At 39.6% G+C, this 23,047-nt stretch overlaps 1 protein-coding gene across 3 annotated transcripts in view; it reads right to left on the bottom strand.

Moving 5' to 3' along the window:
* Positions 1-23,047, bottom strand: part of TNKS (tankyrase) — a 149,195-nt gene that overhangs the window by 48,983 nt on the left and 77,165 nt on the right. For all 3 annotated transcript variants that reach the window (XM_064449900.1, XM_064449901.1, XM_064449902.1), the window contains 2 exons: positions 20,158-20,194; positions 19,211-19,286 (listed from right to left, as the gene is read on the bottom strand). In XM_064449900.1, coding sequence (XP_064305970.1) covers positions 19,211-19,286; positions 20,158-20,194 — 113 coding nt within the window. The remainder of the gene's footprint in view (positions 1-19,210; positions 19,287-20,157; positions 20,195-23,047) is intronic.

The following is a 23,047-nucleotide window of genomic DNA, read 5'->3' as shown; positions in this document are numbered from 1 at the left end:
ACAAGTTTCTGTAAGACCCATATTTGGAATTATCTATACTGAAAATAAGGACCTCTAACATTCCAAACCTGAAGATCTCTAAAGCATCTCCAAAGTACAAAATGCCACCAACAACAAAACAGGTGAAACCTTTTAAGTGTTTGGCCATTCAAATCGTTAGGGTCTATTACTCCATTCCAGAAAGGCTTCTACTACTGAATTAACCATTTGGACTGGTCCAGAAGGTATTGCATTCTTTTCACATCTGCCCCTATTATAAAATAGCTGGCTTCTCCAAATCATAAACAGTAATGAAAATGTGCATAAAGATTATGCCACTATTGACATTAGCAGAATAATTCAGTACTGTTTACTCTGACAATTGCCTTGGCTTGGTTACTAAATTCCGTTTTGTCAACTGAACTAATAACTCAGAAAACCTGAAAGGAATTTGAAATGGACTGTGGAAAAGTCAGTCTATTTAAAGATCTAAACCCCAGAAGAGATTGAAGCAAACACTATATCCACAATTCTTTAATCTCACTACAATTAAACTACATCCATTCTTGTCTGCATGCTACTTCTAAAACAACAATGGCAGACTTCCAAGATGATGCTTTACTTAATATTAAGCATTATAAATAGGGATGTTCTCAAAGATACATCAACCCTAGAGTCTTGTTCACTGCTTAAAATTAAAACTATTATGACTCATGCTGGGACTGTGCATTTTGTATTTCTAGGGGTATTAGACCTCCATTTGCCAAATAACTTAGAGAAGAAACCTTAAACATTTCAAGCTTATAGTTGCAAGACAAATGACAGAAGTGAAGCAAAACAGCGGCATCCCAAACCTTCAGAAAACTTATATGCCTGCCTTTCAGAAAGGTGAGCTACTTCCTTATCCTCAAGCAAGGCCGCGCAGACACCACAGTCCCACGAATTAACGTGGAACACAATGTCTTCCCCAACACACCAGGAATCAGTTATTTAGCTGCAGCCAGGTGCCTGATGTTTGGCATGCTTGCCTTCTGATCCACAGCAGCTTCTGCAAAGCTGCATGCCATCCTACGGCTGCCTCTACAAGGAGGAACTAACTGATGCTCCCTGTGCCCATCCCTGGAGATGGTGCTGAGATCTCCACCAGTCTTCATGCTTTGACTCTGCAATCACAAACCATATATATAACCTGGAGGATGACGCAGTCCTGGAGACACAGGCAGTTAGAGGGCCAGAGAGACCACTGGGCTGAGGGGCAACGACAAGTGAACACCCAGGGTATGAAGAAGCAGTGATCCTGGGGGGCTGCTCCCCCTGTACCCAGGCCTGGTGTAACAAAACCCACAAGCCAGCATTGCTAGTTGCTCTTTAGGTTGGCTAAAAGGCTGTTATAAATGCTGCGCTGACATATGCCTCAGGAAGGCAGAAACAGGGAGGCCCCACCTGAATGATCTTTTAAGGACTTATTTTCCTTTCTTGTGAGAAAGAGCACTCATTAATGTTACAGATTTAACAGTTAAAAATACTGATCTGGCATTCAAGCTTGTATGCTAATTACAGAAACTAAGTACCTAAAAGATAATGTCATGCTACACAAACTACTCATTGTATGGGATTATTAGTCCTCAAAGAAAAAAAATTAAGTGAATGATGGCAGTAAAGAGACTGATGTTTAAAATTTACATGCTGTTTATGTAGTACTAGAAAAGTAGAAAATAGCTATCACAAACAGCAGTATTGTATACTGCACCTGCAAGGTATATCAAACTAATCACTTACTACGAAAAGAAGTTTAATTGAACTATCAATTAACCCCTCCTCCCATGTCTTGCGATACCTGGCAAGAGACTTACTAACAAGAATCCCTAGAGGGCACTTGCCTTCCAAGACTCACATTCACAGTTACCAAGCCAATCAGAGTCTTACTTGACAGTGTAATTAAAAAGAGTACAACTCCACTTTTATTAAGTAAAGTAGACCCTCATGTGACATGCTCACATTATTTTAAAGTTTTATGGCAGCTGTAATTGAGCCAAAGCAGGTACTGTGTATTTCAAGGAAGACTGCTGTACACAAGATGGCAATCACTGTCAAGCTGTATACCTACAATTTATACTAAAGCAGGTATTTTCACCTGCAATCTTTTTAAAAATGTGTTGCCTGGGAATATGAGAAATGCAATTTTTAGATTTAAGAAATGTATATACAGCAGTTTGATACTATTTTCATTGAGCCTTAGGTATTGTCACAGTGCTTTTTTGCCAACAGCTGATTTGATGATCCCTGTTCAAGGCCAGCTGCCTTAGACTTGCTGTCCCCTGTTCACCTGCATCAAACAAAAGGGGCACAGAGGAATCGCCACAGTTGCAGGCTGCAGAGCTGCTTCTACTGAAATCAGAAAATTCGTTTCAACAAATTGTCCGCAGGCAACATGGGAATGCTGGCTCCAGGCACCATCCCTTTCCCATCTTGCCAAAGAGTCTTCAGCAGCTCTTAGATGGTAACGCTGCCACAGCCTCAGAAGAAAACTGCATTTTCAGATTCAAAACATTGATTGCTCATTTTATGGGCAACTTTAAACTGAGGGATGTTATGTAAGAATCTGATATCATGCATTATCTGCAAGATCAACAACAGCTGTGGGAACTGTTTTAAGAACTAATATTGCCTGTTCTTGCTTTCTGCTACCAAAACCTCTATGTAATCCTACCTAACAACCAATCTTAATGTGTTTCATTCTCAAGTTGCCATTCCGAAGGCTATTAAAATCAAACAGTCCTCTTATCACACATACAATGTCCCATCATACGTGTAATTTACAACACTATACAGTGATTTAGAATTATCTTAATTTAATTTCATCTTCCACAGGAAGGGCACTCTCACAGTAAAGAGGCAACATCCTGAGTTTGAGAGCCATCTCTGGCCTTGACATATTATGGCTACTTCCATGTGTAGAAGATCCCCACATGGATATGCACTAGTAAGGGTGGCTCTTACACAGATAGACAAACAAGTATGACTTCGCAGAAAATACCTAAAATACACTCGTTATGTTTATTGTTAACTCTTCTGCAACACCCTGCTGACAAAGGATGTCAAAGAAAAAAAAAAAGGAGGGGGAAGGAGGGATTAAGATGTTTCATGTACATTTGTGACTTTTTTTACCTTGCCTATAATTATCTTCAGGTTTGGTAGATTTGGAAATTGCAGGTATGCAGCAAACTCCCACCTAACTTTCTTTATGCTAATCAGACCATACTGCCTGTAGAAAGCAGTAGCAATAAAAATCATACCTTAAATTTTTGTAGGTTGTCTTACAAGCTCCTTTCAAAACAGTGTTTCACCTCTGCTGAATTAAGGGAAGAGCAGAGAGGCTTCTAATTGTAGAAGGAACCTTTGTTTCACAGTTTTGCATAAAACAGACTGTTCAACTGACTGTTGAAACATGTCCTGATTCCTGGCAAGATGATTCTGAATCCAGCACACTAAGGAAAAACCTCTGAGCAGGCAAACAAATCCCTCTTCACTTGGGTTAGAATTTATGATATACCCTTTCTTTCCAATCACAGCAGTCTGCGTCTGCTTGATGCTGCTCTCTTACAGACTTCTCTAAAATGAACTGCATCAATCATGAGCGTACATCAGGAAGACATTCCAGATGCGAGTTGAATATCTCCTGTCACCACTCTATCATTCCAATTAATGAGGTAAGAAAACAAGTTGCAACAACATCACAGCCTTGAACAGACATTCCTGAACTTTTCCACTGTAGAAATGATCAGGCTTTTCCTTTGCTGCTCAGATACCAACTTGCATTCCAGTCTTGAGCAGTGTGCCCATTTTACACCTTCCTTTTTAGACTCAGCTGTAAACTTTCTTGGGAAAATATCTCACTGACATTTGTTTGTATGGTGCCAAGTCTGGACGTCTCACCAAATGCAAAAAAAATTTCCTTTTGGAAACACATAATTCAAATAACTCAAAATAATTATTTTATATTCATGCTACAAATGCTCTTGCACACCAGCTACAACAGAAATGAAGGCCCCTAACCTCAGCTAGAGAATGGTGCTCTTAATGAGCAGGAAAGGGGCTGTGCTTCTGTTCATCAGCCAGATGGCTTGTCAACTTCAGCTGCCCAAACTGTGCAACTTCCCAGGTCATTTTATAGCAGTACTGAGTTATTTAATTTCATGGTCGACAGTTATGCTTTAGGGACAAACTTATAGATGCTGCTCCAAGAAAACAAGTTATGTCACACTGCTGAGCTAGCTGCAACAAGTTTAAACTCTAGTGATAAATAAGCATAGGGGTGAAAAGCTTAAACTACTTTATGTTTAAAAAAAACCAAAACAAAGGAAAACAAGAAAAAACCCCAAAACCAAAAACCCAAACCACAAAAACCAATTCCTACAGACAAAGATGACAAAATACGTAAAGAAGACACTTCTCACTCCACTGCATTCCCAGTGGTAATTTAAATGCTTCATCTTCAGAACACAGCCAGGAGTACGTGATTGGATTGTTGAACAGGACAGACTTAGAATAGTAAAATTCAGAAAAACATCACATTGCAAATTTCAAGGAGTGCTTTCTAACAGCTAATGACAGGGAAAATGAACTGAACAGCTCACCAGTTCAGAATCTGCAAGTCACACAGTATCTTAAGTTAGAGCTCTGGTATATCAGATTATCTCTTCGAGAAAAAAAAAATCCCCTGTTTTGAGCTGTAAAGCAGTGAAGACAAAACCACCTTGATTTCACATACACAGTAGTACTAGGGCAGAGCATCATCAGGTGAGAATGAGGATTACATTAAGAGTAAGAGAAACGTTTCCACTCCTTTTCAGCCACTTGGCAGGAGGAAAACAAAGTAGTCTGCATTAAAAGAGAAATTCTTCCTTGCAACTGAATACCTTTCAGAAATTTATTCAGGTATCGTACCACCTGTGTTACAGCACAAAGCCCAGAGCAGGTCAGATATCAGGAATGGCATAGCTCCTAGAAGTGTTTAGAAATGTGTACCAGCTACAAAGCATTGCTTTGTGGATCACAGATTGAAGGGACATTCCCCTCTGTGTTCAACTGTGCAGAAACCACGGCTGGAATGTTATTTTCAAATTAGTCTTGGACACCCCCAGACCAGGCAGATGTTCATAAACTGGAGGAAAACATAAGAATGTATAATAAAGGTGAAATGGAAAGAATTAATAAAGTGGCCGGGGAGTTAAAAAGCACAGGAAGAACTGAATAAAAATACTGCAGATACACTGACAGAATAAGCCCTCATTTGGAAAAGGTTTACTCTTCTACTCCTAATCTCCAGTGACTATTCAAATCTGTTCCTTCTCAGAGGGCTGTAATGTCCAGACTACTGACTAGTAGATGTTTTTCTAGTAGATCTGACCTTTGAGAGACAATACCAGTTTCTGACTCTGCCTCTGAACCTCAAGACTGTGTGACAAGGCTTGGCATCAGTTCTACACATTAACACGGTGACCCTTTTGTTCTGCCAGTTGGGCTAAGAGTTGGCAAATAAGGGGCAGGAGATTTATAAGAGAAGAGCTTTCTCAATCACACTGATACCTGGAGTTGGGAAGGACAGAAAAGATGGCAATCATCATCTTGAACAGGGGTAGACACAGAAATAACTAGAATGCCTCTGTCTCTTAGAGGTTAAAAGAAGAAAGAACAGGAAACGAGTGCTTTCACTTTTCTGCTCAGAACTCCTGCTAGCATAGAGTGCCACCAGAGAAGGTAGGTAAACGGAGGCAAACAAGATATGCCCAAAAGCAGAAGAGGGTAAAGGGCAAAGATATGCTTCCTGATGGGAGAGAAAACACGCAAGCACTGCAGGACCACACAACGTAAGAAAGTTTCATCTGCAGAAGCAGGCTTAAGAGGAACGTTTGAAGATGACCCTGTAAAAGCCTTATTAAATCCCAGAAGAAAAACCTGGTCTCCCAGCAGGAGACCCAGCAGGAAAAGCCCAGCAGGTTTCTCCAGACAATGACACTTGAATTTCAAAATTATGGAGATTATCATCTTTGACAACAGGATGAAAAATCCTTAATCCATGTATATAGCTCTGAAAGCTATTCTCTTAACAGTAGCTATATAAAAAAAAAAAGAAAATAACTCAAATTGATTACTTCAGAGAAAAGAAAACAAAGTCAAACTTGAAAAAGCATCATTACCTGGCACAGGAAGGGCTAAAGTAAAGGCCAGAAGGAAAAAAAAAAAAAAGCTACTGTGCGACAGAAGGCAGCAACCATGTCTGGAATGAACTTTAAAAGCAAAGATCAATCTGGCCCACAAGAAAAGCAGGTATGGCAAAGGGATGGAAGGGACCTCAGCTCCCCAAATATTAATTAGGAAGCTTAGTTCCCCAACTAAATTGCTGCCATTACTTTCAGAGACTGACCTAGAAGCAGAGACAAAGAGGGACTCGGAGAGACACTTAAATCTTCAAATGGAAGCACTACCTTGACATCTGATCTTAGGATTTCACAAACAGCAGGTCCCATAAATGGGGCACTAGTGGTCCTTGACCTCTTCCTAAGTAAGAATTAAAATGCAACACCCCCACCCCCCAAACTCCTGAAACTCTTCCATATTTGCATGTATCTTAACCTACCACCCATTTGGTAAAACAGTTCCACAGAGGATGTGCCAGAAAAACTGAGCAACATCCCACAAACCCGTGGTATTCTCAGAAAACTGTTCCTTAGAATAATCTCTTCCATATCTACATGCAAATGATGAAGTTTTGGCTGGAGGTGGAGCTGCAATATGAAAAAGAAATTCTGGACCTTCTACCATGAAGCAGCGTTTGTGGTTTTCCCCAATTCCAAAGCACAGAACAGATCTCTGGCAGCACTCAAGGACATGGGGAGAAGGGCTTTGACATGGATTACGAGAGAGGCAGAGGAGTATACACTGTTTCTCTGGTGATAGATGCTGGTACCTGAGGGAGTAGTGGCTTGCTGAGCTACATAAAGATGAAATGACAGTAAAGAACCACTCTCTTCTCCTAAGGGAATGCTGCTAACGTTATTTAACACTGAAAGATGACGTATACTGCTTGAAAGATATGGCAGAACACTACATGGGAATTACTTACAGCATCATTGTGTCCAGGATGGCCATTTTTGTTGCTTCTTTTCATCACCTGGAATCTGTCAGAAATGCAAGTCAAAATGGAAAAGTCTGAGGTGAGGCACTGAGGCATGACTGGCTCTTGCAGAGGCAAAGGCAAGAAACCGCCCCTGTGATGTTATTAACTAACTCCATCAGAGGTTATTCAAACCTCTAGTACTCTAAGGAACAGCTGGCAACACCTGCCAGCTAGAGAACAAACTCATCTGGGCTGGTGGAGAACACAGAGGCATCCAGGATTGTCTCATGTCAATGGCTGGAACTTTTACCTGTTAAATCGCATGCTGGAAGCCGTGTTTCAAGTTTAGTGCATGGGGAAAACCAGATGCTGCTGCTGCTGCTCTGAGCAAAGGGGCACAGATAGCCAAGTTTCCACAGAGTTTTTGAAAGCCTCTTAGTGCCAGCCAGCGCAGTCCGTGGCCCAAGTCTCAACCTGTTAATCTCGTCAAATTGTAAGCTGCAAATGTGTATCAATCCGGAAGAAGAGGATGAGACCGCTTTCTCCCTTCTTCCAGCACAAGTCCATACATTTTTAGATGTCCTGTCAGCCGGTGTCAGAAGCTATAGAATCCTGTTCTTTAATTATTTGCTCAGGCTGCGGCTCCCTCTTTTTAATGAAATATTTCAGTGTTGCTCTGGCAGCACAAACAAGTGTTAACAAGAGACTCCTCTCCAAATGGCCCTGCCAGATGTCTGGGGAAGGCCTGCATACAATATTATAACAATCTGAAGAGGATGCTCACTGGAACACCAGAGAATTAAAACTCTGCTCTTTTTTTTTTTTTTTTTTTTTTTTTTGCTGTTTCAGTCTCTCCTTTTTCCACTTGCTATCAAATCTTTTTCCTACTACAATCAACTAACAATCTCCTATTCCCTTTTCTTTCTATATCTTATTATTTTTACCACTTCCCCAACTCCATCTTCATATATTTACTTTGCTTCTCCTCCTTCCCCTTCCGACTAGAAACTTTCCACAATTCAGTTCATAAGATTTTCTCATTATTAAGAAAGAAGAAAAACTTCTCAGAATATATTAATTTCACTGTTCCCTCTGTTAACATGACATTCAAACCAGCACTTCATTCATTTTATTGAAAGTGGGGTCAGAATGAACTCTTAAGAACAATGCTTGCAAATTGATTGCTTTTCAGCTCCAGTGCTCAGCGTGAAATAAATATTTATGCCTTATATTTTGGAATGAAATTAAAACATGAGATCTAAAATAATTAATTCACAAAATTAAATATACAAAATTATTTTTTTGCATAACAGTAACAATTTGCACATTTTGTAAGTTAATGCCTTTATAATCCAGTCAAGTAGACTTCACTGTTCCTTTGAAGAAGAGCCTTGCAAAGTACAGGAAAAAAAGACACAGAATTTATCTCATACTTCCTTTTAGCATGTTTCAAAATTGAAAAGTTATGGTTATTAGAATATAAATATTCTAAAGAATTGCAGCCACAATAAATGTCTCTTTTATAAGTAGAAGTGTATTATATTACTTAGAAAAGACTAATCAAATAACCTCAATTTTCTTATTCATCAGTGACACATCCATTATCAATGACAATGCCCTATTTTGGCATTTTCCTCCCCTCTTATTGTTCATCCACTGCCTGCTCAGTCAACTTACACAAGTTTTAGCAACGGTTATGTAAATACACCTCTCTTTACACATAAGTATTTGCAGTTCTTTTTGTTTAGAATTAAACCGATCGGTCTAAATTATCCATACAACCTATGAAGTCAATGATGGGGTTGTATTAGCAAGTAATAACTGATGTGCTGAGAGAAATCAGAGAGGCAGCAAGGGCAGAAAACAGAAAGGCTTTGGGTGACATAAATTGCTGTCATCTAGACTGGGCAAGTATCACACTGGAACATGTAACAGAGGTGAAATGTTTGGATGCTGTCAGGGATTGTTTTACAGAGAAGTTGGCCAGGGAGGCTCCAGGAGTAAATGCAACTACTGAGCTGGTACCAAGTAACAAGTGACACCTGGTGCAAAACCTTGCAGCAGAAGCTGTTCTTTAACACTGACTGTAACATACTTAGATTCAACTTATCTACCAGGTGAAATGCTTGCTAAAATAATCCAGCATGACCACGGTAACCTTCAGAAAGGGAAGCTATGAAAAAATTGGGAAGATTCTTAACAATAAGGTAAGAGTGGTAGCTAAGAGAATTAAGTCCTTACAGGCAGCATAAAGACTACTAATGGAGACAACACTGGAAACACTGTGCTAATGCATACCTTCTGTTAGGAAGGGCTTGATAAATTGAAAGAAGCCAGTGTGACTAACAGTAAACTAAAAGAGATTACTAGAATTAAGAAGGCATCATTCAAAAAGCTGAATTTACAAGCTGAAGAAAATCACAAGGATCATAAACTCCAGCAGATTAAAGGTAAAAATGCAATTAGACAGGCAAAAACAGTTTAAGCAGTGACTAGTGAAAGGAATTCAAGCCAGCCACAAATCCTTTTCCAACCCAGGAGGAGCACAAAATCCGCCAGACAGTCCAATGGGGCAAGGTGATGCTGGGGCAAGGTGATGCTGGGGCAAGGTGATGCTGGGGCAAGGTGATGCTGGGGCAAGAAGTGGAGCTCTTGCAGGCAAGGAGTCATTGTGGAAGAACTAAAGGAACTCTTCGCATGGTATACATCTTAGAAGAAACAGGTAATTCTCACACCCTGGCAAGTGAGCCTGCGTGTTATTTGGAAGCATGGTGAAGCTTAACAAAGGATCTGTCTGAAACTAAATAAAGCATAAAAGAGGTAATGAGACACATAACCAAAATGAACATCAACAAATTGCCAGGATGGGACTGCATTCCCCCAAGAGAGCACTGGAGAGTGAAACAGGTGAATTACTAGTGGTATGTGACCTTCACTTAAGATTATCTTGGTACATGAAGACATGAAAGTTGCATACCAATCATGAAAACATGTTTTGAGGAATCACAATCCTGTAATCTTCATGTCTGTACCAGGAAAAATGTAACATAATAACAGCTAGAAATAACGAACACCTGGATAAGCATGATCTGCTTGGGAAGAGTCAAATATTGTTAAGAGAAGTTCCACCTTTAAAACGCTTGGAGTTTTCTGAAGCAGTCAACAAGCACTTGCATAAGTGTAACCCAACTGACACAGTCTACATGAACACTCAACAGGTTTTTAACTTAATTCTCACCAATGGTTTCTAAGGCAGATGATGGTAGGTCCTGAGATGGATGCATGATAGCATGCAGAGATGGGCAGCAGGGCACAACTAAATGATAGGTCTGACCGAGGAAGGCCACAAAGTAATATTGCTTTCAAAAGTGAAAAGCAACAAGAAGGCAGAACAGTTTACTTCTCAGTACCTCTCATGCTCACATGCAGGGATTTTGAGAGGGAAGTGATGCCGAAGATAGAAATGGCATCTACAGCATTCACTGTAGTCAAACATATACAGAAATCATACGCATACAGGCCATGGATTGAGCTGCCACATTTCAACTCAAACATAACCTCAGCAAGCTCTGTGAAGGAAAGGACTCCACTCTTGAGATCACAGTAGAAAAAACATCATCAGTACTCAACTTCTGGATGCTCTATGAGCTCATAGAGCCAAATCCAGGCGACAGCATTTAGCTAATGTGCATAAAATATTAAGTGGCAGCTCTGCCCATATCTGCCAGTTTGACTTGTGTTCTCTTGACAGTAGATGGATAAAAGTGTAATGCAAAAAGCCATCCCCTTTGTGAAGCTAATCATCAAGGGGAAACAGTTCGCGTATAAAAAAACCTCCACACCTTTAATACATTTGAAGGTTTCCTGTAGAGTACATTGATTAAGACCTAACAAATGAGATTTCCTGATTTTTAGAGAACACTACAGAGAAAATGACTACAGAGTAAGCAATTTCCTTCCAGTCCTTCAAGTGCACAATTTCTATTTGTGGACATGGTAGGCTACACTTCACATAATTTCTGAAGGAAATGAAAACAGGTGAAGGGATACTCACTGCAACTTTTTGGGGAAAATATTTAAGCTCTCGTAACAGAAACTTAGAGCAGGTAGATCAGTTTTACATTTTATTCAAAAGATATCATCTTGGGTGATAGAGGGTCTTAAGTGGCACCAGGGACAGAGATTGAGCCAAATCACCTATACTGTACAAAGCCAGAGAAGGGATTCTTCTGTTATCCACTTTGATCTTGCTTGGCTGATGAAATAAGATGGGATCACAGCATAACAAAGGGCGTAACATGACACTATTTCTGACATACATGAATCCTGGGAACTATCTTTTTAAACAAAATGGTGTTTTTAAAGGCAAAATGCAGTTGTGGCCATTTTTAAATGTTCTTTTTATGTGAACTACAATGGGCACTCCTGCCCCAGTCACATCATGAACATTATGGCATTTGCTTCGTAACCTTTTTGTAATACTGGAGACATCACCTCTTTCACAGTACTCTATTACCTAAATCAAAGAAGGACCTGTAACTTTGAGTGTTGACTTTGATTTAAAATATTTAAATCAATTATGGAGAAGTATAGCTATAACTGAACAAAGTGCAAAAATGTCTGCATCTGACCTACAGTACTTATTTTCACCACTAAGGCATATATTCACTACGGGAAGAGTTGCTTAGAAGGACTTTAATCCATCTTCTTCCCTCCATCAGCCCTCCTAATTACAGCATCCACAGGAATAGGCTCTAAGGTTGTGAAGCCCTTCATCCAAATCAAAGTTGTGAGTATGGATCATACGAACATATTACTGTGGGACACCAGGGCATCACAAAACAACTGAGGTTGGAAGTGAGCTCTAGAGATCAACTTATAGTCCAGCTGCCCAGCTGCCCTTCTTCACTTAATTTACTCAGGTACTGTGAATACCTTCATACCTGAGGTGGGATAAGAGCATATAAGTCAGTTGCCAGGGAGCAGCTAGCATCTGATAAGTTCTCCTATGACTGCATATCTGCCCAGACCCAATATGGGTCGCTGGTGAGGCTGCAGAAGCAGCACAAACAATTGAAGCACTTGCAGAACGCAGCAGTCATTGACCACAGTAAACGATCTTAAGCCCCAAAACTTTAAAACTATAAGCTTTCAGAATAACGTGTACACACACACACACATATATACATAAGTACACACAGCTAGGTATACATAACAGCCTATATGAATATATTTGTGTGTATATACAGGCATATATATCTATATACTTTTAAAATTTTATATACATATATATGTGAAAATATACATACTCACACCCCTAAATATACCTTTGATACATATGCATTTAATGAAACACATCCAAGACTGGTGTCAAAGACTACAGTGTGTGGAGCCATCAGTCAGGGCCAACTCCACACTAGCAAACGTTAGCCAACAGAGTACGTTGTTATCGCTTATTTCAGTAACTGCAGTTCCAAAAAGCTGTAATCATGCATCGTGAAACTTCTGGCTAATCTTTGCAGGACTACAAACGAAGAGCCCAAAATCTGCACATTTCCCACCCACAAAAGCAGTTTTATAGTACTTTGTCAAAACCAGACTGACACTTTACGCTAGCAAGCAGCAAGTGAGCAGATTCAGCAAGGGCTTGTCTACTCAGCTATTCCGGAATAACTGTTTTGGTTTTACTCCATGAAGAGCTGTCTTTTTTCCTGAAATAAAATAACGTTTTATAGTTTAACATTTTTATTTTAATTTTTATTTTATTGGACTGATCGAGGAGAAAGCACTTGTTCTGAACCAAGAATATACACAGTCGGTGTATGATTCCTCTGCTCCTCTCCTCCACACAAGGTATTTCTTGTTGCAGATAAGCCTTGAGACTAGAGACTTTTGATGTATCTACAAACGACACAAACAAACAATGCATAACAGCAGAAAAAGCTCATAAAATCTTGGGGAAGATATGTGCATTGTGACACTAAATAATGTATTACTTGTGACAAAAAAACCCAAATGTGTAGAGTATACACACAGAGATTGAGACATACCCTTGGGTATGACAAAAATGCCTTGCATCAAATATCTGCTCACAAGTCTTTTGCTTAGATATACAGCTTTTGTTTGTAGAAAAGCGTGTATTTTCACAACATTTAAACACTATTATATGTGAAATTTTCTCCATGAGATGTTCCATATTCATCTGAATATAATCTGTACACCATAAATTTATAGAACAGACCTATAGTTTTATATGGTATTAGTTTCCATTTTATTACTGTTGCACAAGAAAAATGCACCCAATTATAAAGGTTTATAGTGCCACTAGCATCAATTTGTCCAAAAGTCTTGCAATGCATGGCATTCTTCTTCAACCTCCAGCTCCTAGAGCCAAGATGGTTACGACAGAATCTCAACCTCTGCTCAAGTCTATAGGCTTAATAACTGTAAAGAAAAAGCTTGTGAAAACTTGGATCGATGATTCCATAGACTCAGAAATTGGAAGGCATGCCAATTTTCTTTTGAACTTAAGGATTTTTCATGAAAAGGCTGATAACAACCAGAATTCTGGAACAGGGGCTGGCAAATCCACTTACCAGCAGCAAACTGTAGACTCCCTGTTAAGAGGAATCATAACTCACCCGATTCTGTTAGAATTCAATTTCCATTTATCAGCCCTTTGTTTACAGGCTGATCAAGCTCACTGCAGATAGAAAGAAGCAGAGGAGGCAAGAGAAGCAATCTGCAACCCCATCCAACAGAACATTACTTCACATCAGAGATACCCCATAGCAGGAGCTGAGGGGCACTCTGTCCTCTCCACAAAACGCGCACATGCAAGATCTTGTGCAGTGGTTGCTTCAGGCCAAGGATACTGGTACTCAACACTGCATTACAGACCTTATCAGGGTTGGATTTCTTATATCTGTACCCTGCATCAATGAAGCTGGATGATGCTGTGCACAAGAAAAATGAATGTCTGTATGGCAGGAAGGAATGGGCTGAAGAAACAGCCTCAAACCCAAGAGGCAAGTACATTTCCTTTGACTCAAAGTTTAATGCAAAGGCCTGCTACTGGTATTCTGGATCTTAGGGTTGTCTACATCTGGTTTGGAAAGGCATAACAACAAAGGCGTGGGAGAGGCATAATACCAAGTATTAAGGACTGGTACTGTGAGCTCTTAAGGACTGAATGCCGGGAATAAACAAAGAAAGTGGCACTAGGAGCCAGAAGACTACAGTGAAATAAAATGAAGGAGGACTACATGAGTGCTAGAAATGGCCTTTTAAAAATAAATTTTTTTTTCATGGAATCACTGCCTCATCCACCGTGCTGGATGGTCCCTTGCTGGGAAAGAACAGAGGTGCATTGTTTGCAGGCTCCCTGGTTCACTTGTTGCAGAAATATCTACATTTCTAGTTCCTAGGGAGCAAGGCGGGGAAGGAAGTTGCAGGAAGCAAAACAATGTAGCTGTGGAGGAATTGCATCCTGTGCTGCCTTCTAGTAGCAATTCCTGCTGAACAAATACCTGAGACCAAGCTGTTCACTGGTAATTCTCTGTTTTATGGTTCATACAAAATGTAAATACAAAATACAGATGCAACAGATCAATGGAAACTACACTTTCAAAATATGAAGACCGCATTTTATTTTACAAAAAAATAATTGTTCTGTGCACCAAAGAGCTCAAAGAAATCTCAGATATTTTCGCTACTTTGAAAGAGATGAACATTGAGAAAAGGAGCAAAACAACCTGTTTTTTTGAGTAACTCCTCACTGGAGGAGCTGGATTCCCTCGCACAAAGGGAAGGTTTTATTCAACTGACACCTGAGTATTTTAGTGCTGGCATGATCTGACCATGCATAAAGTAGCACAGGAGGAGGATATTATATACCAGCAAAAATCCAGAACAGATATCCAGCTTCCATTGCTAATAGCTACCATGTCAGCTGGATGCAGTTCACTTTGGAAAGCTGTCAAGAAGTGATGTGGGAAGTCTGCCTTGTAGTGAAGACTTCTCATCTGAATTGCTAAAACAGTGCTTTCTTATTAGCTCGGATACTTCTTTATTTTAAAAATTGAGGCAACATCAGTTTCTTTCCGAAACACATTTCAAGTGTCCACAACAGCTTTCCAAAGGAAATGAGAGCTAAGAGATGGCTTCAACTCAGCTTGCAGCCATGATACATTCTATTTAAAGTCTGTCTCCTGACACTAACTACTGGATTAGGTAAGCTTTGACTGTTGTAAGAAGTCAGAAATCCAGCTCCCATGACAAAATAATACATCTTTATCTTCCAGTAGCAGATAGGAACCTGTTGTTTTAAAATAGTCAAAAACATTTTTCAAAAATTCATGCACACCTGAGTCTTGAAAAAGACACTCCCAGAGGAGAAAAAAAAAATTAAGGGAAAATAGTGGGGGCTGTAAAGCAAGTCCCTGGAGCCTACAAACATTTACGTAGATAGTCATGTAAATAGGTGGCTTGGCTTTTTAACAGTGTAAAAGTTCAGTACCGTCTGTCAACTTCAATACCATAGCATGTCTTCTAGGAGTCATTACTTCTGTAGATTACATATAGACCAAAAAGTTTGGCAGAACTCAGAGGCTGGACATGGTGAAATTTCAGACCCATCTGGAATACGCTGGTGCCATACATATTGTCTAAGTTCTGTTTTGACAGAGCAAATACTTTGTGAAGCAATCTAAACAGAAGTGATAAAACACGCAAATTTGTTACACACAGCACATCCTAACAGTTCTGTGATTTTTCAGCCTCCTGTTTAAAAAATCAAAGCAAGACTAATTGGCATGAAAAATGACTATTATACTTCAGCTCAGGCATTATGTTTTTTTTTTTTAAAAAAATCAAACAAATGGAACAGTTTAAAAAAAAACCCCAAACAGTTCTTGTGAACTTTTACCCTTGCCTAACACACTTACTTGTATACACTGTACTGTATAGCTCTGCACTGTATAGCTCAGTACTTGTGCACTATTAATTATGCCCTCATATATATATTCAACAGGCACATAAACCAATACTTACTCAAAAATCAACCATTATCTAGCTCAATGAAATAGCTGTTTCTCTGAAATATTATTGTTGATTTTCCTTGGTCATCAAAAAACCAAACTCCATAAATTACATAAATCCTTGGTATGCAGGAATGCTTTAGCTGATGTATAAAATTGCTCTTTCTTTTGCACACACTCCTTCATTTTTCACTCCAGAAAATAATTGCAAGAGCAGCACAGAATGAATTCCCTCTTCAGGGAAAACAGCTGAAGAGCTTCAGCAATGTGAACATTTCTACAATGCTCATAATCTGCCTAAACTTGGAGGGGAAGAAGCAAGTTCAGTTTTTCACTGCTATTCAGTCTTTGACCTCTATGCTAAATAAACAGATGGAGCGATGGTTATCAGCACCAGCTGTAACTGTTTTAGCAGCATGGACTCCTGTCCAGTACAAATCAGACTCTGGCTATCAATACTTTTTGAAAAGGCTGCAAGCTGCACACAGAATGCAGTACCTCTTTGCTATTTCCAACCCAAGCTGGTTTCAAATCAGCGAGCTACTATCAGAGTTTTCCACCCCCTTAGTCCATTGTATGAAGCACAACTTCATCGCAGATGTGGTGTTTGGGAAATCCAGGGACTCCAGATGTTAGTATGCATGGGGGACAGAAGAGGTCCCCATGGAAAAAAAAAAAAGGTAAACTGCATACAGCAATGAAATAAGCAATACTGTGATTAACAATATCTTGGCTATTCTGCTATTCAGTTCTAGTGCAACGGGTCTTAGATGACAACTTCTGGAAAGTTACACCTCGAAGTATGAGAACGCTGCTACCGCTACAGAAAAAAATATTTACCCATTAAGTACTAGGACTCAACTTAATTTCCTCACCTACAAAGCTAAACATTTCCCTTACCAGAGTAGTGCTGGGCATCTCAAAAATGTGCACAGCCAAGGAATGCACGAACTGCAGAAGCACATACATGGAGTTGGTGGATATGGCTGTACTGTAGAGTAAGTGGGATGCTGAGCATCTCAGGCCACTCCACAGAGTCTGCACTTCCTGTCCCTGACAGCTGCGTTAAGTCTGTGGCCTTACACTGTGATAAGTCTGAGGCTTGAAAACTCAAGGGATCTGCAAAAAATTGCTATGAAAAGCATCAAGGAATGCAAAATCCGACTTCCAAAATGGACAAATTCTTAGCTAGTGTAAATCAACCTAAGTCAATTGGAGGCAGCTTCACCAGTGGAGACTTTCATTTACAAGAATGCTGTGCTGTAGGCTGAAAAGTTCACTTAATTTGCAGCACAGCTAAGAATGATTAAAGCCCAAGTGATCTTGCAGTAGTACAGGACCTGAACACTTTGCCTTACAAAGGAAATACTTAATAGTTATACAGCATACTTGCTACAGAAAAATACTTCACCTTCATCAGTCTCTACACATATGGTAGGGGAAAAAAATATCTGGTAGACGTCATTAAAAAAAGCTAATTAATATCAATTGCAAGCCATCTTAAAAGGAGTTTTAATAACCAGTGCATTTACCAGCAGCCAAACACACAAACAAATTAAAGTGTCCACATTGATTAGCTTCAACTGCAATATGCTTTCTGAGCTTTGGGCATAAATTTTCAAACTAATTCAGAGGCTGCAAAAATACATAAATATTTTCCACTTAATATAAATTTTAAAAGCTTTTAAAATTATTATTAAGAGTAATAAATATTCTAGATAACATATCTGCAAGGGCATATTCCTCTCCATGTTGACAAAAATCACAACTCTGCCTTTGACCTTAAATCAACAGTGATGGAGACTCAATTAGTCAGTAATGCACTGCTGTATACCACCATGCTTAATTATAACAAGCCAGTGCACTATTAATACCTAAATATAATCTCATTTGAATGGTAGTTTTAAAAAAAGGGAAACGAAAAACTATGGGCAACATGTTTAATCTTAAAATATGGGGAGTATTTAATCAGTTCCAACACAGCTGAACTAAATAAAGCCCTTGTTCATTTGCCTGTCCTCAGATCATAATATTAATTGTTTTAGAAACCTGGAAGACTCATAAACTTTCCATCAGTGATAAATGTAAACAAACTGGGGTTTTTCAACATAGTAGGTATCATAGGCATTACAATTGTGAAAACATTTTAAAATGTGTATTAAAAATAGGAATGTTTTCACAATGAAGCTGTATTTTTATAGTCAGCAACATGTCTTTTAATGAGAAGGCAGCATAAACTGGCCTATCTCCACTGATTTCAGCGGAACTGTGCTGTTCCAGAACAGCTCCAGAATGGCCAGAGGTTTACACTGTGCTCCACCACCCTCCACCAAAAATAAAGAAAACTATAAAGGAAAACACTCCCATGCTTTTCTCTCCGAGGGTGAGTAGTACTGTTACATGAGAGACATTTTTTAAGAGATGCGGATTAAGAACATTCTGGTACACAGTGAAAAAAAATAAAAATAACCAACGTTTGTAATTCCAACGGTCTAGACAGACCATCATCTTGATGTCTAAAACTCTAAAAATCATAGGATCTACTTCTCACTCCGTATGTTCTTCCCTCCTCCAGTTTCAGCCTAATCCTTCATTTAACTCATTCAAACATCCCTGCCAGAGAAAGTCAAAACAATAATGTCAAATTTAAGAAAATGCAGAAGGTGTTAAGCATATCAATACAGTGCCAGTCTACAGGGCAGGGCATTAGGAGCTAAGCCGAATACCAACCACCTCACCCAGACAATATTCAACTATAAACACCAACTTTCCTCCCTTATTTTATTAATCTGCAACAGTACATTTTGTTTTTCTTATAAAAGGTCTTAAGGTTTCACTTTACATGTACACCAGGGTCTGACATTTAAAAGAAAAGACACACACAAAATTCATGTCCGCCGACTGTTGATCTGTCACAACTGCCAGCATCAAATACAACAGCATTTAATTTAATGGTGAGAAGACATCACAGGTTTTCCCCTGTACACTCTCTTGGTTTATATATCTATGCTTCCCAGTATGGTTAAATTGGCCTTTCTTGAGTAACGGAAATATAAAGCAGGTATTAACTTACCTTACGGCCATCACTTGCATGACAGTTCACATTTAAAGGAGTCAATAAAGCCATCAGTTTTTCTTCATTACCACTCCTGTAAATGGAGAGAAGAGGATTATGGAGGGGGGGGGGGGGGGGGGGGACCAAAAAAAAAACCACCAAAATGACAGAGCTCTTTGCAAAACATTTGCTAAGAAGCTGGATGTCAAAGTCTAGTATACTGAAATCTGTACTCTGCCAGGAAGAATGTCAGATCACTAAAGGATCTTCTGAACATTTCAAAACCAAGGGCAAATACAGAAAAGAGTATTGAATTTGCAGATCATGCAAAAACACCTATTAATTTCTCTCCTTAACCTCATCATATATTTCCTTTATCGAATTTTACAGATCCTCTGAAAGCCATTTGCTGAATTAAACACATTTTCATAGCATATGGCCCGTAACACTTGAAACGGCTACACACCAATATCCAGAAATTTTTTTAAAAGGGTTAACAGTCTATACAAAATGGTCTTGTGCTGTCAGAAGGAAGGATGAAAGCATCTTTGGAATATACAACTGAACTTTACACCATTTGTATAGGCTTCCTTATGCTCTTTTCTGATAAAGCCTTTTTTCAAAATATATCCCTAAGGTACTGCTAAAAACCAGATTAAAAGAAAAATTCCAATATTTAATTTGCCCCTAAAAAGAACAGTCACAAAATGATAAAGAGGATTTAAGCAGCTTAAAGCAAAAACTCAAAATTAACCTTATAACCACCATAGTGGGGGTTTTCGATTACATAAACAGGCTTTTCCATTTGTACCAGACTGCAAAGTCCAAAGAGATTTATGCTAACGAAGTGGTTTATTTGCATCATTTCATGGAGAGGCAATGACAAAACATTACTGTTTTTAAAAACCCTTTTCCTCTCCTGCTTCCGCCCCCAAAATATGCTTTATATTCTAAGCAACACTCACCTAGCAGCTTCCAGGAGTTCGTCCTTCTTGTATTCACCTAAATGATTGCAAAATATCATGCTGTTAGCATTTGGCAGAAGACAGATTAAGAAATGCAGTAGGAAGCAAATACAGAATTAAAACAGAGAAGAGGAGAAAAAAAGCCCACACCCCGCTGGGTGATGGAGCTGTGACGTTAGCCAGCTTGTGGAGGCAGCATCACCAGTACCTTGGAGACGGGCAGCAAATTGACGCATCTTCTTGTCCAATCCTCAGATGGAAAGGCTTTCTTCGGACAACCAATGACTGCGAAATCTTGTGTCCAGAAACACAGTCCCGCTGATAACAGCATGTCAGCTGAAGACAATGTCCCCACCCCCTGCCCTATTCAGTATGTCACATAATACTTGGGAAGCATAATAAATTCTGAGACAAAAGCGAGGCAGTGCGGCTTTTTAAAAAGGTACGAATTACGGTTCTCCAAAGCTTTCACCTGCCTATTTGAATGGTAATATTAGACTTCAAGTTCTTCAGGAGAGCAGTGATTATTTAAAAAATTCCAAATATTTTCTCATCAGCCACTTTCCAAGAAAATAGGCATTTAAAATAAAAGGCACAGACAAAAGAGCACGAACTCTCCAAGAGATTTAGTTACGAGACTCTAAGAATAGAGATAACTACAAGCAATGTTAAAGCAACATTTACAGATTATATTCTGAGTTACAATAGACAACTCAGGAGGGTTGTTGCATCGCAGGATTAAAACTGCACATGAATATCTTTAGAAGTAAGATAGTATTCTACAAAGCTGAATCATTATGACATTGCGTAATATAAATTTAAGGGAATTCCAATTCAGAAATTAGAAAAATAGCTTTTAAGCAGCTTCATAAAGTCACGGAGCAGAAAATATCCTAAGAGCCAAAAGATGCAGGGCTTGAAAAACATATCATACACCACCTGCCAGAGAATTAAAGCCTCTAGCCACAATGGTATAAGAAAAACAGGAAGACGAAGCTGTCCTGCAAGAAAGAAAAAAAACCCTTGTGCTGCCTTCTATGTGTATTTGTAATAAGCCTCCAGTGAAACTCTCATTACAGGTAAGGAAAGCCGTTGGGCCATGGGAAATGCCAGATCAGACTGCAGGTAAACTGGAAGGCTCCTCTGGAAGCAGTATCCCTTAGCAAAAACTTCTCTAGGCTGCGGGAGGAGGGTTAGAGTCCTGTTCCATTGGAAACAGTACTCCCCCATCACAGCTCTTTTGGGGGTCAGCATAGGGGGACAAGGACCACAACAAACCAGTCCTCTCCAGGGCCTTAAGGAGCCCTGTTTAGTTCTGCATCCTGCCTTCACCTAAGTGTGAGAAGAAAGAAGGCAAGTACAGACAGCCATGCACCTCCCACGGCCCCCACCCCCCCTGCAGCTGAGGAATTCTCAGACAAAGGCAGTATCTGCATCTCATCATACTGGTCAATGTTCCTTTCACAAGTGTGTTTAATTGCTTTCTGAAATATATTCAGCTTTGGGAATTCACAACAACCTGCAGCTGGGAGTTCCACCACATGATGGCCTCTTACATGACAGGTCTCTTAACCAAACAGTTCTGTGTTGCTGAACCCCACTGACAGAGCAGATTACTTCAAGGCAAAGGTGGAGAATTTAATCCAGGTGGGGGGATTTCATCAATACCTATAAATATCTAAAGGGTGGGTGTCAGGGTGACAGGACTAGGCTCTTTTCATTAGTGCCCAATGACAGGACAAGGGGCAATGGGCACAAGTTGGAACACAGGCAGTTCCACCTCAATATGAGAAAAGACTTCTTTCCTGTGAGGGTGATGGAGCAGTGGCACAGGCTGCCCAGGGAGGTTGTGGCATCTCCTTCCCTGGAAACATTCAAAACCCACCTGGATGCATTCCTGTGCCCCCTGCTCTAGGGGTGCCTGCTCAAGCAGGGGGGTTGGACGAGACGATCTCCAGAGGTCCCTTCCAACCCCTGTCATTCTGAGAGAACCGAAATCGCTGTTTCAAATGTAGGCCATGAAGGTTATTTAGCTTTTGGAAGAATTTACACATCTGTCTTAAAACTTGACTGAAAACAAGTAAAATGACACAAAAATATTTTTGCCTTTGTCTTGCTGCCACTCTCCAGCTTCATCAGAGGGGATTCCTGCCCACCACAGGCAACTGTCTTTTCAAGCCATGGTACATGTTCCTCTTTTTTTTATTTTCATTAAGATAAAATACTGGGCACAGTTGTGAGTATTTCAAATCAATGGTGAGTGAAAAGCTCTGGCCAGCCAGTCATGAGGGAAAAAAAGACACTATTGCTACTGCATTACTTGTGCAACGATTTCAAACAGCTGGATTTCCTGCAGGAAAGTTATTGGTCTGTATTATATCAACACTTCAGGGACCTAATCAGATTAAAAGACCTGTTTGCACATTCTGGTTTGGCAGCACATCTAGCAGTCCTAACCAGGCTTTTGAATACTATTAGGTTAGACAAGTGTAATAACATTTTTCCTTCATGCTCAGTAAGTTGGTACTTTAAACACAAAAGCCCTTTCCTCAAATATCTTGATTAGCAAAAGTATTACTGACTAACAGAAATGGAAGGCTGTGGCTCTTGATTTAGAAATGGCCCACTGTATGCCTAAGTAAATCATTTACTTTTACTATCTGGTACTTTTTTAAAAAGGCATTCACAGATACCATTTTTGAAATTCATCAGAGCTCTCCCACACTGCAGTATGGATTAGGAAAATATTATCCTGTAATTGGCTAACTTTATTGCTCCCATAGAGCCATCACATTTTGCAGAGTAACACCTGAAATTATACAGTGGCTTACAGCACACCATCAGGTTTGCTAAAAAAGGCCAAGTGCGCACCACCGGGCTCTGCTCTTCT

Source organism: Phalacrocorax carbo, chromosome 4 (assembly GCF_963921805.1).
Source record: "Phalacrocorax carbo chromosome 4, bPhaCar2.1, whole genome shotgun sequence".
NCBI classification, from domain to species: domain Eukaryota; kingdom Metazoa; phylum Chordata; class Aves; order Suliformes; family Phalacrocoracidae; genus Phalacrocorax; species Phalacrocorax carbo.
Note: the sequence above shows the minus strand (reverse complement) of the source record. Positions and strands in the feature narration are given on the sequence as shown.